This window comes from Phacochoerus africanus, chromosome 10 (assembly GCF_016906955.1).
Source record: "Phacochoerus africanus isolate WHEZ1 chromosome 10, ROS_Pafr_v1, whole genome shotgun sequence".
Lineage (NCBI taxonomy): Eukaryota > Metazoa > Chordata > Mammalia > Artiodactyla > Suidae > Phacochoerus > Phacochoerus africanus.
The window spans coordinates 82,561,149-82,580,445 of NC_062553.1; the positions used below are offsets into that span (position 1 = coordinate 82,561,149).

At 46.0% G+C, this 19,297-nt stretch overlaps 1 protein-coding gene across 4 annotated transcripts in view; it reads left to right on the plus strand.

The window, feature by feature from the left end:
• Positions 1-1,017: 1,017 nt before the first annotated feature.
• The window catches only part of ZNF827 (zinc finger protein 827), a 187,000-nt gene continuing 168,720 nt past the window's right edge, over positions 1,018-19,297 (plus strand). For 3 of the 4 annotated variants that reach the window (XM_047798519.1, XM_047798520.1, XM_047798518.1), the window contains exon 1: positions 1,018-1,521. In XM_047798519.1, the coding sequence (XP_047654475.1) occupies positions 1,479-1,521 (43 nt within the window). In that variant the 5' untranslated portion in view covers positions 1,018-1,478. The remainder of the gene's footprint in view (positions 1,522-19,297) is intronic. The other variant, XM_047798517.1, reaches the window with a different exon arrangement.

A 19,297-nucleotide genomic window follows, 5' to 3' on the forward strand; every position in this document is an offset into this window, starting at 1 on the left:
GAACTTTTATCCAAATGACTGCAAGTCACAAAGAGAACAGTCCTCTTTCACCAAGTACCTTTTGTGCTGGAGTGAGACCCGTCCTTTTCTATTTTTCCCCTTTATGTCTCTCTTTGAAGAAAGATGTGTGATTTGTAAAGTAATGAAAGTATGTATCAGTTAATGAAAACCGCTATATTGAGCTCATAATGCAAACTGGAATTGCTTCAGGGTAAGCTTCACATACCTGTATTAGAGCAGGGAAAAAAAGTAAATTTCAGAAGTCAAGATTGCTGTGTGCACCATAGGAGCATCGTGTAGCAGTTAAATCAGCCATCAGGAGTGACCTAATCTTATTTTTCCCCCTTTGTCAAGGAGCTATAATTTTCATTTAGGCAGCACTTTCCAGTTTTAACTCCACCGGACACTCCAAAACTGGGCACTTATTCCATCAACCTAGTTATTGATCTCACCATATGTTATTTTTCTTTTTGTTATTTTGATTGCAGTGTTTTCGGAGAGTGCGTGGAAGACTGTCACCTCCACAGACTTAAGGTGATGGGGAGAGAGAGTAATTCTTTTGTGACAAAAAGCCTGAAGGATTTTATACAGAACAAAATGTAGTCTAATAAACAAAAGAAAGTTAAGAGACAAAACCTATTTCCTTCTTTAAAAAAAAAATCAGTAAGAATAATGAACTAATCGTTGTTTAAAGAGTGGGACAAACTTTTCCCCCCCTAGATTTGGCGAATAGCGGGATAAATTCGAAGAACTCCATCCCACCCCCGCACGCGCGCCCCCCATTCTTTCCAGCCAGAGCGGTTGCAAATCCCGGGCTGAGTCCGCCCTGGGAGCCTTAGGGCACCTTCCTCTTTGCTCTCTGTGTGTGTGTGTGTGTGTGTGTGTGTGTGTGTGTCTAGCTCTCGCTCTTTCCTTCAGTCTGTGCCTCTGTGTGTGTGTGTGAGTGTGTGTGTGACAGAGAGAGAGAGCGCGAGAGGAGAGAGAGAGCGAGAAAGAGAGCGAGCGAGCGAGAGAGCGAGCTGTGAGCTGTGCTGCCGCCGCCGCTGCCCTTTGATCCCGACATTAGTGTTAGGGGCTCGGAGACACAGCGCGGCCATAGACACCGCCGCACCGGCACTCATTTATTTATACCTCCCATCACACACGCGAGCATAGGACACACACACACACACACTCACACCTATTAGATCCGTTTCCATTGAAGAATATTACGCTCGGGGACAAGCCAGGTGCACGACCAAAATTAAAAAAAAAAAAAAGGAAAAAAAGAAAGGAAAGAAAAGAAGAAAACCCCTCTTCTGGCTCCAGGAAACAAGCTTCAACCCATTGCACACACCGGAGAGAAGGGGTTTCCCCCTGCCCGCCCGCCCGCCCCCCCAACTACCTCCCCGCTCCTGCCAGTGTCTGCCTCTCTGCCCCCACGGGGGTTTATTTGATCTCACATTAACCGAGGAGGAGAATGTGAGAAAAGGGGGAAAATGCCCAGGAGGAAGCAGGAGCAGCCCAAGCGCCTTCCCTCACGTAAGTCATCCCTTCTCCACCTCCTCTCGTGCCATTTTCTCGCCCTCCCTCTCCTCTTTCCCCTCCGCAGCCTCCTCCGTTGTTTTCTGCATTAGTTTAGGGTTACAGAGGTGAAACTGACAAAGACACAGCCCGGGTTACTCCTCGTTTAGGTCTATGCTGAGGCAGCCATGTTGGTGATGATCAGCCCGGTGCCCTTTCTATTCTCTCTCTCTTTTTCTTTCTTTCTCTCCCCCCCCCCTTTTTTTTCCTTGAGATCGGGCTTTTTTTCCCTTTCCCTCCCCCTCCTCACTCCGGGTTGCTGGGGGGAGGGGGCCAGAGAAGGGAGGAGGGGAGTAGCGTGGATGCCGGTTTTTTTTTTTTTTTTTTTTAATCGGGGGTGGAGGGGAGGTGGGAGAGGTTGGAATCTTTAAAAAAAAAAAAAAATTCCTTGAGGATCGCGGTGCCTGAGGGTGCGGGGGTCGGGGCGCGCGGAGGGCTGGGGGCCGTGACATGGCGTTTGGGGGTTTCGGGGCGAGGGCGCGCGGCCGCCTGCCGGGTACAGGATCCAGGGAGAGGTCCGTCTCCGGCTAAAGGTTGCGCCGGGGTTGGTCGGCCCCGGAGCCGCCAGCGGCAGCGGCGGCGGCAGGAGCAGGAGGAGGCGGAGGTGGAGGAGGCGGCGGCGGAGGAGGGGAGTCGGGGGCGGGCGAGGCGGGAGCGGCTGGGAGGGTGTGGGGGCACCGCACACAAACACACGGGTACACACGCGCCGCCGGGCGGCTGCTCCCGCGGCGCCGGGGCGAGGGGGCGCGCCGGGGCGCGGGGTGGCCGGGCGGGGGGCGAGGCCGGGCAGCGGCGGGCGGATGTGGGGTGCGGGAGCTGCGCCGAGGCGGAGGCAGGAGGCAGGGCGGCTCGCGGCGCGCGAGGTCCCTGCAGAGCCGTGGGGAGGGAGGAGCAGGGCTCCTGGCCGCAATAAAATGCGGGGTCAGTCGGAGCAGACGGAGCCGGGCGAGACTCGGGCTCTCAGACCCCCCTCCCCGGAGAGCCTGAGCAGAGTCCAGGACTAAAGTGCATCACAGCCCTCCCCGGCTGCAGCCACACACACCAACTGGAGACACACACCCGCCGGCACGGCCCGGTCCCCTTCCCCTCCTCCACCCGCGCCTCCGGTCCCTCTACGCCCTCCCTCCGGCTTTTCTTTGCGAGACTCTTAACTTTTCCCCCACTCCCTCTCCAGCTCCCCCCCCACCCCAAATCTTTCTCCGCTTAGCGTGCTCCGAGATGCTGCTAAAGCTAAAAGTGAAGGAGAAAGAAGCAACTAAAAATATCCCCCGGGGCCGCCCGGCTCCTTGAATGCAGGGAGGAGGGGGCAGGGGAGAAGGCGTGGGGCGGGGTGACGGGGAGGAGGGGACGCCGGAGGCGCGGGAGGGAGCGGTCGGGGGAGACGGAGGGTCAATTTCTCTTCTCTCCCCCCGCAGTGCTCCCCTCTCCCGGCGGTTTGGCGCGGCTCGTATCCCGATCCTGCAAAACCCGGGCTGGGGGCGGGAGCGGAGCCGAAGCGCCCGCCCGCCCGCCGGGGTGTCAGGCCGACGTGGTCGGTCACCTGAAGTTCACGGAGGGTGGGGGAAGGGTTAAGGTTATGGTGTCTCGGGCTCGGGTTGTGTGTGAGCTTGTGTGTTTCCGCTGCAGACAGGCAGCGCGATCGATCTCCCCCTCGCGAAATCTCCGCGGCGGTGCCTGCCCGGGAGACGGGCAGGGGGCGCGGGTGACTCTGGCCGGGCGCCCCCGCGCCTCGGTGTCACCCGGGCCGCGGCCGAAGTGGCGAGCAAGGGCACTTGCAGGCAGCCCGCTCCACAAACATTCCTCTTTCTTTCCCCTTCCCGGTACGCAGGAGTCGACGCACAGGGCTTGGGTTATGCTTTTTTTCCCCTTCCTTTAAAAAAAAAAAAAAATGCCCCTGTGCAGTCCTTTCTTCGCCTGCCCGCTAGAGGTTCTGAGGATAATATCACATATGTAATATATATGCACAGAAAATCATTCGCAGGCGGCTGCGTGTGCAGGGAAATTTTGTGCGAGGAAAGAGAAGGCGGCGGAGTCGGGGAGGGCGAGTTGGGAGGCTCGGCGCTGCGATTCACAGAAAAGTCGCAGCAGTTGGTGGAAGTGTGTGCGTGCACATGGCCGGCCGGCCGCAGTTCCCAGCTCTTTTCGGGGGCGTGCGGGGGCCGGGAGAGGAGGCAGGAATCCTGGGGCGGGGGAGGGGGTCGGAGGAGGCTTGCCCTGCTCCGACAAAATGGGCTTCAGTGTTCTCTGCGAACTTGCCCTTAGATGGCAACTTTGGGAGCTGATGAGCTTGTGTGCGAAAACCAGGGCGGCGAGGTTATTTGGTCATTTTCCTTTCTTCTTAAAAAAAAAAAAAATGTTGGCGGGGTTAAAGGGGAGGGTAGGAGAGAAGGGATTTATCTGTTTGGTTGTGACGGAGACGGAACGCCTTCCCTCCCGTTGTGTGTAGTGCAGTCGGGCAGCTGCAGCCTGCCCTGCTGGTGACCTTGACCCTGACCTCGTGCGACTACCCTCTCTGTCTGAGAGGAAATTCAGGCTCCATTTTAGCTCGTGTGTTTGGTGGGCCTTTCCAGTGTGCTGGGGCCTGGTGATTAAGTTATATTTTGAGAATGGGCTCTCCTACCCTGTTCTCTAATTGAATACTGTTATCCCACTCAGTTAAAAAAAAAAAAAATCAACTCTTTATTTTAGTCACATAAAGCCACTTTTTTCACTGAAGTAAGAAGCAATTACCTTTTGGGAACACCGTAAAAGTCCCTCCAGTTTCAAAAGAGAAGCCTAATTTGCAATGCTTTTCCACTTACCTTTGCTTTGAATGGATTTTTGTGGATGTGTGCTTGGTTTACACATGTTTTGTAAGCAATTTGCATTTGAGCTAAGAGTAATTTCTGGGCAAATGGTGTATGTTGCAATTCAGACACAGTAACCCAAGACTTGCCAAGTGCTGAATGAGTCTTGAAGGAACTTGCAGTAGTGTGGACTTCAGTAAAATTAGTGTTAATTTGTATTTAATGTAGAATATAATTGTAGTCCTAAATTCCAGTTTTGATGCTAAGTTCTATGTTTGTTTGTTTATTTGTGTATGCGGCCAGAGTTTTTCTTTCCCCAGAGAACCATTCCATATCAGTTAAAATATAGTGAGTTGAGAATTAAGATTGCCCTAATAGAAGCCATGCCGAGTCTTTAAGAAGTTATATGGGCAGACAATATTTTGCCATCAAAGAAAGTGATGCGTGTGGTTTTCCGGTGGGAAGGGTCGAAGAGGGGATGAAATGGGAAAGACTGCTTTTGACACCAAAGATATAAATGGTTCAGAACTTCTATTGATAATAATGTTTTAAGAATTTAGGGAACCTTAAACACACGTTTAAGAAGTTGAAGTTAGGGAGTTCCCGTCGTGGTGCAGTGGTTAACAAATCCGACTAGGAACCATGAGGTTTCGGGTTTGATCCCTTGCTTCACTCAGTGGGTTAAGGATCCGTCCTTGCAGTGAGTTGTGGTGTAGGTTGCAGGCGAGGCTCGGATCCCGAGTTGCTATGGCTATGGCTGTGGCCGTTGGCAACAGCTTTGATTAAACCCCTAGCCTGGGAACTTACATATGCCCTGGGTGCGGCCCTAGAAAAGACAGAAAGACAAAAAAAAAAAAAAAAAAAAAAAGAAGAAGTTGAAGTTAGAATACAAGGAAAGAGGGAGTTCCCATGGTGGCTCAGTGGAAATGAATCTGACTAGCATCTGTGAGGACGCAGGTTCGATCCCTGGCCTCGCTCAGTGGGTTAAGGATCCAGTGTTGCTGTGGGCTGTGGTGTAGGTGGCAGATTCGGCTGGGATCTGGCATTGCTCTGGCTATGGTGTAGGCCTGCGGCTACAGCTCTGATTCGACCCTCCATATGACGCAGGTGCGGCCCTTAAAAAAAAAAAAGAATGCAAGGAAGGAAACCTGTGAAAACTGCATCTCTAGAAAGTTTGAAATGCTTTCCACTTCTTCTTAGGTCCCCACTTGCTTCTGTACCCCCCTCCCCCGTAAACCATTGCTACCGATAAACTCTTCCTATGTGTTATTAAATCCGATCCTCGTCAGCCACTGTCCACACACAGCCCCCCCACCCCCTCAGCACAGACACCAGGGAACCTGGAAGTTCCACAGTCCAGTAGATTAGTCCTGGAAATCCAGACTGGCACTTGGTATTATCTGATACCAAGTCTGGGGTGAGCCTCGCCCCCTGGCACGGAGTCCCAGCAATTCCCTGGGCTGGGCCTCGGCCTGCTAAGGTTTCCTAGCTCCTTCTGTTCAACTAGACACCCATGGGACTGTTCAGAACCGAATTAGCTTTGGGGATGGGCGAGCCTTTAACCTGACACTGCTCACCTAAGCATTAGATTTCTGATTTAAAATTCTAAACAGTTGTTTCCTCCTGGGCCTCTAAAGTAAGTATGTGTGTTTGTGGTATAGGTCTCGTATATATGCAGAAAGACAAATGGCCTGCCCTATAGAGTTGAATGGTGATCCTATTGGCTGCAAATCAAAAACGCCTGTGGCACTAGCTTTTGGAGGTGACCCCCAACCAAGAGTGTTATACCTAAACTACTTTTGAGAAGTGGCTTTAAAAATGTTTATTCAAAATAAAGCCTTTATTTCTTGGCCTAGAGCAGTAATTATCATTCTAGGATTTAACTATGACTCTGCTGCAGTTGATGGCTCTTTCACAAAGTTCTTGGGATTAACAAAGTCTGATACCATGTTTAGAAAAATGTCCTAGGGATCCTTGGAGCTATACCATGTGCTTATCTTTAGCAGAATCCTGAACTGCATGGTTTAAAAATATTTGTCAGCCTGGAGTTCCTGTCCTGGCTCAGCGGGAAACGAATCTGACTAGCATCCATGAGGATGCAGGTTCGATCCCTGGCCTTGCTCAGTGGGTTAAGGATCCAGCGTTGCCATGAGCTGTGGTGTAGGTTGCAGATGTGGCTTGGATCTGGCTTTGCTGTGGCTGTGGTGTAGGCCAGCGGCTACAGCTCCAATTTGACCCATAACCTGGGACCCTCTATATGCCACAGGTGCAACCCTAAAAAACAAAAAAACAAAAAAACAAAAAAAAACCCTTGTCAGCCTAAGAAAGAGGAAGGGAGGGAAACTGATCCTGTGACTTTTTGCCAAGCCTGGAGCTGAGCCCTTGATGACCATCATTCCACGTGGGATCACGAACTGGAGAGGGAAAGGGTTATGTTTGTTGCAGTCTGTAAATCCTTTTAGCATGGGTGCCATTAGCGCTTTTTAAGATTTCCTCATTAGCTTCAGCTCATCCCTAAATGTGTATGAGTTTAGACCCTATTCCATTCATTGTTGGAAAGCTGCCTGATGCCTATTCCCAAGGGGGACCACAGAGGGAAAGTTCATAAAACAGTTGTTTTGTTTTTCTAGTCTTTCCACTGTTTACTCAGTTGTGGGTCAAGACCAGAACAGGTTATTGTGTTCATCATGAACAAAACTTTAAAAGTTCTCTCTTGCTTTCTAGTAAAATTGGGAAGCAAAATGACTGAAAAGCAACAGGATCCCTTATTTTTATATTTGTACATGTCTTTATAAATCTTTTGAAAGATGAAGGGTAGAAACTTTAACTTTTTCCCCTGCTGCTGCTTATGGCATTTTGTCAGTGACTGGGCAATGATCCCTCGATTATGACAGGAACCACAAGGAAATTTTTTCAGGCTGAAAGAGTAAAGAATTTCCCTGCTGATGATTCTAAGGTACCACCAAGCAGGCTTGGTTGATGCTGAGGAAAAATGCCTACCTGTTCCCCTAAAAGAAATCCATGTATTCCTAATACAGCAAGTGGGGTACACTGAGCTTTGCTGTTAGGACAAGGAAGATAGCTCAACATCACATTTCTTTTAATGCTTCAGAATACTTTGTAATAAAAAAATTGATTTTTAATTTGTCTATGTGTTGCCATCTCGCTCCAGGGATGACACAGCTGGTGTGAATTGACAAGTCTTCTGCACCAAGTGTTAATAAATCACGTTGGAGAAGTATAAATTGGACAGCTTTTGGCCAGTGTTAAAGCTTGCTGTGCATTTGAGGTTTTAGAATCTTTGAATGGCCTGTTAGCAGAGTTCCTAGGGAGGTGTGGAAATTCTTTATCTCACGAGGCTTATAAAATTAGATGGACAGAGGCCGTGGAAACATCCAAAGGGTTGTGTTATGTTGGTGGAGTCACCAGGCAGGCTTCTCCTGGGGTCAAAAGTTGGTGTAAAGTACAAGGATTAATGAATTCATGTCAAGATATTCTTGTAGGAAAGATCGGATTAGAAATGGGTGGTGCCTGGCCGAGTTGGTCAATCAGTTTATTTCGTAGTCCCAGTAGTTTGTGTTCAGATCCCCACCTGAGTGATTTCGGTTCACAAGAGAAAAACTCATCCAGTATCAGTAACCCTGGGCACTTCAGGCAAAGTGGTGTCTTTGGACTCAGAAGATGACAAGGTATGAAGGAGATGATGGTGGAGGCAAGTTGCCATTGGGTAAAAAGCACTCACGATTTCTGTGACTGGTCAGTCATGTCCTCTGTGAAAGCTGAGGGTAGCATACTCCTGACAGGGGGTTAATAGAGCTTCTCGCCTTCCTGGTTGGAAGTTGCCTTGCCTCTCCTCCACTCTTCCTTTTTAAATATTTGCGGGAGTATTCGGATAGGAGGATGGAAACACAAACACAACAGGCTGGAGCTGATCTCTGCATTCTGAGTGATGTATGCGTAATTTTCTATAATTTAATCAGCCTGATCGCAGAACAAGATAATGAGAGTGTGACCTACAAAATAGGACTGGCGGGGGGGGGGGGGGTGTTGAAGGCTTTCTTAGCAGAAGGTTTTTACAAGACCACGAGCTTTGTGGCAAAGTAGATCTGAGTTTCCTCTGAGCGGGAAAAAATCCAGACAGGGCCTAGTGATGGTAAGACACGTGATGGGTTTTTTTTTTTCCCCCCATCAGAGTTTCATTACTCTTTGGGCCTAGGAAAAGCACCCTCGAATCACATTTTAGAGATTCAAATTGTAAACGAAGATGCTGTGTCTTGTTTCTCATGGGCTCTTTTCTGTTTCCTACTTTCTAGCTCAGTAATTCATGCCATACAAAATACGTTATGGTTCATGGTAAGCTGAAATGTCTTTTGCCGTATTTTGTGAGAAACTAATGTGTAAAGCACAAACCTTAGAAATAGCTGGGAGACTTGATGGGCTGAAGTTTCTAGCCTCTTTCCTCCTTCTGTTTAGGAGCAGCTTTTGTATTTCTACCTCTGTCTGTAAATTACATTTTTATGATATTAGTGAGTAGTATATATGCCTAGGGGCTGAAGCAGGGGCCTCGCAGAGGACTCTTATCATTCCCCAAGGACCCACCTTAGGATAGAATTGCTGTAGTTACAAGGTAGTTTCATAAATTAAAATCAGACTGTGGCCTACCAAGCTTTAGCTGCATGGGTGCATATTGCTGTTTATTTTATAAAAGGCAGCTTCACTTCGTGTACATACACACACACATAGACACACACACAGAGGCTGCACTGGGGCTAATTTTACAAAATGTACAGTGATACACGCCCACGGTCTGAAATCAGCATGTGGCCTTTAGCAACTCTGCTTTTCACAGACTGACCCAGGGTTATAGTAAATGCAGCAGATTCTGTGTGCCTAAAAAGGATATTGTTTCCAGCCGTCCATTCCCTTCTTATTAAAAAAAACCCTCCACCACTGAAGCTCTGTCTCTCCAGTTCTTCAATGACTAGGGCTCATTAACTCTGTGCTTCTGTTTTTTAAGAAAGACCAAATTCATGGAGTTCCTGTTGTGGCTCAGCAGTAATGAACCCATCTAGTATCCATGAGGACACAGGTTCGATCCCTGGCCCTGCTCAGTGGGTTAAGAATCCATTGTTGCTGTGAGCTGTGGCATAGGTCGAAGACGTGGCTCGGATCCTGCGTTGCTGTGGCTGTGGTGTAAGCTGTAGCTACGATTTGACCCCTCGCCTGGAGACTTCCATATGCCTTTTTAGGGTATGGCCCTGAAAAGCCCCAAAAAAGTCCAAATTCAGCCAAGTTCGATCTATTAGCAAGGAAGGAATTCCTGGACCTTCTTTGAGGCTTGGGCCTGAAAAAGCAGATCCCAAAATAACCTGCCCCCTTCTAGTTCTTTCTTGTCATTTCTCCATGGGTTAGAAAAGTGGTTAGACTCACCCCATTAGAAGCGAGGTATGAAGGGAAAAAGACAAGGGGTGAGAGAGACGAGGATCTCAGGATGAATTGTCTTGAGTGCTGGCCTTCAAAGGGGACCGGAGAAGTCCAGGGAGGACGAACTTTTCCATGATTGATCAGCAGCACCCAGCTTATCTGTGCTTTTGAAACAAGCTACTGTACTCGTGGAGGGTGATAGATTTTTCTAAAGTTACGTAGTGCCACTGTCTCGGCTTGTCTGGCGGTGTATTTTTAAAAGCTTTTGTTGTTGTTTTGTAATGAGAGGGAGAAAATACCGTGTGATTTTTGCCCTCTTTTCACTCTGTCTACTCTATGGTATGACTTAAGTAAAAACAGAGACCGCACATGCTCTCGAAGTTCACAGAGTGGTGGTCAAGTGTACAGGCTCTGGCGCCAGGCTGTTTAGATCAGAGCTCTGCTGCTAACTAGCTGTGTGACCTTGGGCAAATTACTTAACTTCCCTGTTGTCTGGGTTCTTCATCTTTCAATAGTGATAATAGTTCCTATAGCATAGGGCTATTGTACAGACTAATTGGATACATGTATAAATATCTGTATTACATACACATACAAAACCATACCCAATTAATGGCTGCTGTACAGAGCTCAAGAAGCTGTTAAGGTATTATTAAGCATATGAAATAAATTTCCATTTGCTTAGTTCATGATTAAGACTGCAGGCATTTCTGACTCAAAACTTTTTGGTGATGTCTGTGTTTATTATTATTTTTAAAAATTTTTTGGCAAAAAGACAAAAAAGAAAAAAAAAGGGGAGTTCCCGTCGTGGCGCAGTAGTTAACAAATATGACTAGGAACCATGAGGTTGCAGGTTTGATCCCTGGCCTTGCTCAGTGGGTTAAAGGATCTGGCGTTGCCATGAGCTGTGGTGTAGGTCGCAGACTCGCTCGGATCCCGTGTTGCTGTGGCTCTGGTGTAGGCCGGCGGCTACAGCTCCGATTAGACCCCTAACCTGGGAACCTCCATATGCCGCGGGAGTGGCCCAAGAAATGGCAAAAAGACAAAAAAAAAAATTAAAGAAATAAAAATTTTCCATATATCTCACGGAGTAATAATACAGTATTGTAAAATTCTTTTATGAGGCTATATACATAATATATATACACACATATATATGGCTTGATGAGTACTTATTTCATAGGCCAACAGTACTACCTTAGGCTTTCACTAGAGGAACAAGTTCCTCTGTGTGTATAATTTGACCTGAATTATATCTGAATTATGTAATAATTATATGAATTATGCCTGGGTTTTACTGCAAGGTAAGGGCAGTAAATCCACATTCACAGACTTACACTGAGATTCAAATGAGAAAATAGGTGTTCAATAAAAGTTATTTACTGATTGATTTACCAGTCAGTCCACTAATTAAAATTACCTAGGGGAAACTCCTATTGGGTTTTCCATGTGCTCCATGGGTAATAGTTCACGTTTTGCCCGGAAAGAAAGAAAGACAGGGCTTGTTGTTTTTTTCGCTTTTGGTTTATTTTTTTTGGCCCTGCCCAAGGCATGCAGAAGTCCCTGGGTTTGAACCCACACCACAGCAGTGACCTGAGCTGCTGCAGTGAGAACACCAGATCCTTTAACTGCTGGGCAACTGGGGAACTCCTAGGGTCTGCTGTTTCTAATGGCAGAGAACCAATCCGAGAGAGCACATTAAATGAATTTGAAAGGAAGATTTGGGGGGAGGGGGTGTATGTGTTACAGATGATATTAGAGGTCACAAGCTAGTGGCCTTCTGATGTGTTTTGCCCCATACAGTATGTTTAAAAACTCAAGACAGCATTTGGAAATTGGTGGTTTCGCATAAAAATCCAGATTGCCAGCTTCTTCTGTACACTTGGCCCAGCCAGCAGCACCGGCCCACCTCCCCACATGGCACCAATCTGCTGCAGTTGATGGCGGCTGCCTCCCTTCCCTGGCATGTGCTCCCCGGTCTGCTATATTTCCTGCCACTGGGCTGCCAAGTCCCCGGCCACATGTACACCTGCCCACCTCCCTCACGGGTCTTACCTCCCAGCCCCTGTGGATGTTTTGATTAGAAACTGTTCTATATTCTCCAAATTCCATGATCTTTTAATTCATCACTGAGGCTACCTACGGTCCTGTAACCACATCCAAGGGCAGAATTGGGAAGCAGGCTAGGGTAGGGATTAAGATCCCGGCACCAGACCCGTGAGTTCCTTCCTGGCTGCCCCACATTTTAGTTGTGACCTTGGCAAGTTACTGCAGGTTTTCCCATCTGTACATTGGGGAAGGTTCTGTGGGAACTAAGTGAGTTCATACGGGTAGATATTTAGATTCGTGTTGCGCACTTAGTTTGTGTACAGTACTGGCCACACTGATACCCTCAAGGTGTGAATTCATGTGAGCTAAGGACCTCAGTAGAATTGTTTTAACCCTGCCGTAAAATAGTTGTCAAAGACAACTATTGCTGCCTATCAGTTTCTGATCGTCATCAGCCAATCCAGTGGTTCTGGACCCTCACAGCCCATTATAATCACTTGGGAGATTTTAAAAAATGCAAACACCCCCAAAGGTTTAAATTTGATTGGCCCAGAGTGGGATATCCACTGAGCACGGATATCCTTAAAAAGCTCCTCGGGTGGTTTGAGTGGATAAGCCAGAGTTGAGGGCCTCTGAATTCACCAGAACCCCACTCTAGGCTGATGCCATGTCACTGAGAAATAAAAACATGGAATTTGGAGCCTGGGCAGTTTATTGAAGAGAAGACTCTTCAAACCGGCTCATGGATCTGAGTAATCGACCCCAACTCCTCCAGATTGGAAACCAGAGGTTCAGGGAAGGACCTGTACTAAGCAGGAGACGCAGAGGCTCTAGGCTTCTCTGTCACCTCCCACCATGATCACCAGGGTTGCTCACTAGCTTTATGACCTTGGGTCAGTCACCTGACCTCTCTGTGTGCATAGTGCACCATCTTGTAAAATGAACAGTAGTACCTTCACCACACCTTCTATTTATATAATGCTTGTTGTTCACAAAACATCTTTCATCTGCTATTATCTGCCTGTGAGGCAGGCAGGGAAGGGTTCCTCCTCTTACCAAGTGGATAGATGTGGAAACTGAGCCACAGAGGGGAAGAAACTAGCTCGAGGTCCCCAGAGTGAGCGCTGTGCAGGGCTGGACCATCTTCAGGTCTCTGGAGGCTCAGAGCTGCCCTGAGGCCTGTGAAACTTTCATGGGGTCCCACAACCTGAAGGACATGCCTTCACCGTGTGCACCTCATCTCAGACATCCTCCCTCACGGGGGTACTCCTTAGCTGCTGATGGAGCATGTACATTGCCCTGTGATTCATGCAGACTTGTGCCACCAATAATATATTTCCTTCCTCAAAGATTTATTTTGATCTTAGACTAAGGAGAGGGTAATTGAATAGAGTCACATGCAGTGATGCTTTCTGGGGTCTGAATCATGTGGGTTACATACAGGGGATGCTGCCTTCAAATAATGGCTTGGAATTGTGAGTCGTGGAGTTCCCGTCATGGCGCAGTGGTTAACGAATCTGACTAGGAACCATGAGGTTGCAGGTTCGATCCCTGCCCTTGCTCAGTGGGTTAACGATCCGGTTGAGCTGTGGTGTAGGTTGCAGACGCGGCTCGGATCCCACGTTGCTGTGGCTCTGGCATAGGCCAGTGGCTACAGCTCCGATTCGACCCCTAGCCTGGGAACCTCCATATGCCACGGGAGTGGCCCAAAGAAATAGCAAAAAGACAAAAAAAAAAAAAAAAGGAATTGTGAGTCGTTTTCTATTCTGTGCTCGTTTGGCTCTACTTGTTAACCCAACAAGCCTCTCTAGAGCATGAAACACAGCTGTATTTGGAAGGAAACAAAGCATGGGGCTCCCTATACTTCAGGGAACATCCCTGAAATGTGCTGTATGATTTCTCCCTTCTAGGGGCAAGCACACCTCAAATAATAACTTACTGGTTTTTTTTTTTAATTTTAATTAAAAATTATTATGTTATTACTTAATGAATTTTATTACATTTATAGGTGTACAAATAACTTACTGTGTTTTAATCTGACCTTAAGAAAGGGAAATCAAATTACAGGAACTGCTTTCTGACATTTATAGGGAGAGAGAAATTTCATAATCTCAAAGTAGAGTTTGGGTTGGCTAGACCACTCGATCATAATGAGAAGGGCTGTGCACCCGTGGCTGCTCAAATACTGGCTGATAGATGAGAAAATACATGCAAAAGTGAAGAAAAGAGTACGTGTATTTTAAATGTGACTTAGATATACCCTCATGAGGCTGGAACCATGGAAATCACAGGTACTAATCATTTATTAATTTGTTTAAAAAATATATATGGGCTTTTAATGACAAAAGGAGTGCATGCTTAGTATAAATAATTAAAACAGTATAGGAAGGTTTAAAGTAAAATGTCAAAGTCCTCTTTTCTAACATCCCAGAGATAACCACTGTTAGTCAACAAGCAGTACTTAAAATTCAGCCGTCATTTGAAAAATGGATGCATTTCAGCAGAATTGGCCAAATTATTATAAGTACTGAATTCAGGACAAGGCTGGTAACATTGGCCTTGTGTATTGATTAGATAACATGCGTGATAGTGATTGGGTGCCCTGATTCATAGGGGGAAATGGATAAAACTACTCACCAGAAGGGAGGTAACTAGAAGGCTGTAGGCTCTTGCAACATTGTCATGTGAGGAATTAATTATTGAGGCAATTAGGAGTGCTTAATTCAAGGAGTGAGGGTGGATAGAATTGTTTATGATAACTACCTTCAAATACATGAAGTTCTGTTTAGTGAAAAAGGGAGTAAACTGACTGAATTGTCATTCATCCTAAATTCTCACCTGTGTCTGATAATTGATACTTCATTCATTCACTCAAGCAGCAGTAACTGAGTGTTCCTGTGCCAGGAAAAGACCATGGTCCCGGCTCATAGGATCTCAGAGCCAAGTAAGCAGAAAAAGAGATGGAAACAATAATTAAAATTCTACTTGAAAAGGATTTTCAGGAGTTCCCGTTGTGGTGCAGTGGAAACAAATCCAAGTAGGAACCATGAGATTGCAGGTTCGATCCCTGGCCTCCTCAGTGGGTTAAGGATCCGGCGTTGTCATGAGCTGTGTGTAGGTCACCAACACGGTTCGGATCTGATGTTGCTGTGGCTGTGGCTGTGGCCAGCAGCAATAGCTCCGATTAGACCCCTAGCCTGGGAACCTCCATATGCCGCTGGTGTGGCCCTAAAAGGACAAAAGACAAAAAAAAAAAAAAAGAAAGAAAGAAAGAAAAAAAGGATTTTCATACATTTATTAAATTCTGGGTAGAAAATAGAGACCAAGACCAGTAGGGTAGAAATTATAGGGAAGATAACTTTGGTTTCTTAAGATAAAGACCTGATGAATAAATAAAACTGCCCCCAAACAAAAGAAAAGATCTTGTGTTTACAAAGAAGCTGGTTCAACCACCTATCAGGGGTGTTTTTTTTTTTCTTTTTTTTTTTTAAGGACTCTAAGTAAAGAGGGAGTGAAGTGAGAAGAAATGTTGACAATTCTATCAAGCAAATGCTGCTTTGCTTGATTTCTTTTATAAAATGGGACATCTGTACAGCAGGGGGGAAACATGTTTTGTTATTCTGAATTAAAAGCCTTTTGGAAGTAAGGGTATGTGCATGTCATACTTTTTCATTAAGAAAAAGTTTTGAGCATTTACCTGACTCATAAAAGTTGTATAGAATGCAGCCTCTGCTGACAGTTCTTCCAGACGTTGACACAAAACAGTCACAGGGGATAAGTACAAATCGATGCCCCAACAAGTATGAGACACTATAATATGAATTAGGTGTGAGTGTTTGAGTGATGGGTAAAAGATTATGGGACAGGAGTGATACCTAAACATTCTCAAGGATGTGATGGATTTAGATATTGAGAAGACAGGAGGATGTTCCAAGGAGAAGAAATGGCATGAATAACTACAATAATAATAACCTTAAAGTAGGCAGGAGACACTAAGAGAATGAACTTGAAGCAGAGGGGGCTATATGGTGATGTAGGAATAGGAAGCAAGAAAAATTTATTTATTTATTTTATTATTATTATTTTTTTATTTTTATTTTTTGTCTTTTTGCCTTTTCTAGGGCCGCACCCATGGCACATGGAGGTTCCCAGACTAGGGGTCTAATCGGAGCTGTAGCCACTAGCCTACACCACAGCTCACTGTAACGCCGGATCCTTAATCCACTGAGTGAGGCCAGGGATCGAACCCACAACCTCATGGTTCCTAGTCGGATTTGTTAACCACTGCGCCACGACGGGAACTCCAAGAAAAATTTATTTATTTGTTTGTTTGTTTGTTTTTTGTCCTTTTAGGGCTGCACCAGCAGCACATGGAAATTCCCAAGCTAGGGGTCCAATTGGAGCTGTAACTGCCGGCCTACACCACAGCCACGGCAATTCCAGATCCGAGCCAGATCAGCATCTTTACGCAGCTCACAGCAATGCTGGATTGTTAACTCACTGAGTGGGGCCAGGGATTGACCCTGCATCCTCATGGATACTAGTCAGGGGTTAGTTACTGCTGAGCCACCACGAGAACTCCAAGAAGTAGAACAAACTTAGTAGGAGCTGGCCCAGGTGATAAGAGAGGATAATTAAGAAGTTTGGTGGTTTGGATGCAACTTGAAATCCACTGGGAAAGGTGGTGGTTTTTCCATTGTGATGTAAATGGAGCTGGGGAGTGATGACCTGAAGGAAGAAATGGCCTTTTAAGTAGGGAGGGCTGTTGATAGATTCCAGTGGCTGTGACCCCTGAAGGTGACCGTGGAAGAGACCTGCCCCAGCCATGGGCTTCTCTGGGCTCATGTCTCAGCCCCCGAACCTCCCCTAGCTCTTTGGGTTTCCTTTGGTAAAGAAAGTTCTTATGCAGTGCCTCCCTTTGCTGGTTATAAAGTATGTGCTATTTCCAAAAATAATACATCTAACCTTTGTGCATGTATAATGAAGCATAGTGGTTAAATGAACATTTATAAACCTTCCTGCCCAATCTGGCAAATTCTAACACTGTATGCTTCTGCTCCCTGTTCCTGTTATCCTATGTTTTCCGCTCTTCAGTCCCCTGGCTTTTTCTCTATAGCTCCACCATATTTAGTATGGCTCGTCTTTGAAATTTATAAAAATGTAAATGTGAAAATAGAAAGAATAGCATGCATTCTGCACCTTGGCTTTTTATCCAGCTGTTACCTTGGTGAAGCGTGTTCGTGTTGATGCATTCATTTTTGCTGTTCCCTCGTACTGTTCTGTAGAAACACACAGCAGTGCATGGGTGGTTTGTTTCTACTTTTTGCTGTTAGAACAGTGCTGCTATGATATGCAAGGACAAATCACTTTGGCCTGTGTGAAACTTTCTCTAAGACACTGGTTCCCAAATATTTTGGTTTCAGGGACCTGCTAAGAGTTATAAAGGTCTCCAAAGCGCTTTTTGTGGATATGCACTGTATACATCTCTACATATCATACTGGATTAAAATTGAGAAATTAACTATTTTATTGTTATAACCCATTATATGCCTTTTTTTTTTTTTTGGCTTTTTAGGGCCACACCCGCGGCATATGGAGGCTCCCAGGCTAGGGGTCCAATGGGAGCTACAGCTTCTGGCCTACACCACAGCCATAGCAACATCAGATCTGAGCCTCGTCTGTGACCTACACCACAGCTCACGGCAATGCCGGATCCTTAACCCACTGAGCAAGGCCAGGGATCGAACCCATAACCTCATGGTTCCTCATCGGATTTGTTTCCTCTTTGTCACGACGGGAACTCCTACATGCCCATTTTTCAATAGGATATTTTAATGAAAAATACCCCTTTCCCAAAAGGCTTGGTGAGGGGCATTATTTCATACTTTTACAAATCTCTTTAAGATCTAACTTAATAGAAGATGATTCAATTCTCGTATCTGTTGCTGCATTCACTCAATTCCAATGTGTTGTTTTTCATGGACTATAGGGAGAAAATCCAGCTTCACACAGGTATATAATAGCTTTTTCAGATAATTACAGCTATTCTTTGATATTCTGTCAAGACTCAAAAAGAGGGAGCGTCTTAGTTCCCACTATGGCACAGGGGGTTAAGAATTCGACTGCAGTGTCTCGGGTCGCTGCAGAACAGGCTGTTCGTTCCATTCCTAGCCCAGCGGATTGGGTTAAAGGATCCCCTGTAGGTTGCAGCTGCTGCTTGGATTCAATCCCTGGCCAGGGAACTTCCATATGCCATGGGTGTGGCCATAAAATGAAAAATAAAAATGAGGGAACTTCTTAAAGCCACCTCTTAGCTAGTTGTAATGCAGAATCTGAAACGATTTCAGTGAACTTTTTGTTTTCAGTTTCATTAAAATATACTGGTCTGAACTGCACTTTGGATGGATCATCACATACAGACCATCATTCACGGGGCATTTGGAAAATACTGGTTTACTGAGTTGTGCAGACCTACCAAATATTGATACGTTTCATTATACAGGATAAAAAAATTATTAATGTCAACACTGATCTTATTTGAAAAGTCTCTGCTGGGAGGCTGTCAAGTTCACGGTGTAGGGTACAGGTTTTCCTAATTTTTTCCCCCCAAATTTTAATTCTTGCTTGAAAGCTTGAATTTTATCTTTGGCTTATAAGTACTGTCAGTTTTTCCATAAAGTATCAACCTTACTTTATTCATTTCCAAGAAACTGTCTGCCAAATACCCACATTTGAATGAACTAAGTCAGTACTTCTTTCAATTTGAAGTGATGTTCCATGAAAAAAGGAGGCTGGTTTAGCTCCCACCTCAATCACACATGTCCTTTTCCTTGAGATAGCCATCATTCTTCAGTGACGGCAGAAAGTACTTTATGTGTACATTTCATTACATGTAATATCGTTTGTAATATTATTTTCAAAGGGTCAATCTTTAGCAAAATTCATAATTTGTGCAGCTGCTTCATCGAAGACATCCTTAAGTGAAACTGGTGGGGTTATTTTGTTTTGTGGCGCGGGCATGCGTGTGTGTGTGTGTGTGTGTGTGTGTGTGTCTGTGTCTGTGTCTGTGTCTGTTTACTGTGAGTATGTGGTGGTGAAGAATACAGAGATTTACTAGGATGGTTTGGTGCCATTGCCTCGATTTCAGCCAAGGTCCTAGTATTTTACTCACCACTGATTTTGTATTCTCAGTGCAAATATCAGCAGAGGGAAAAGGACAGCTAACATCCTAGTATTATTATGAAAACAGCTTTGATCTTGAGGATCCCTGAAAGGATCTCAGAGACCCCGGGGGTGGCATTGGGGGTCCTTACTTTGAGAACCACCTTTCCAAGGTGTCTGCACAGGAGCGAAAATGCCAGGTCTTGCTGTTTGTGCTTCCTTGACAGCTTTGCTTGCCCACGTTACAGTGTGGCACTTTGTGACTCTGCACTGAGAACCCCAAAGGCAGGGGACCTTTACCCCACAAGGGTTCT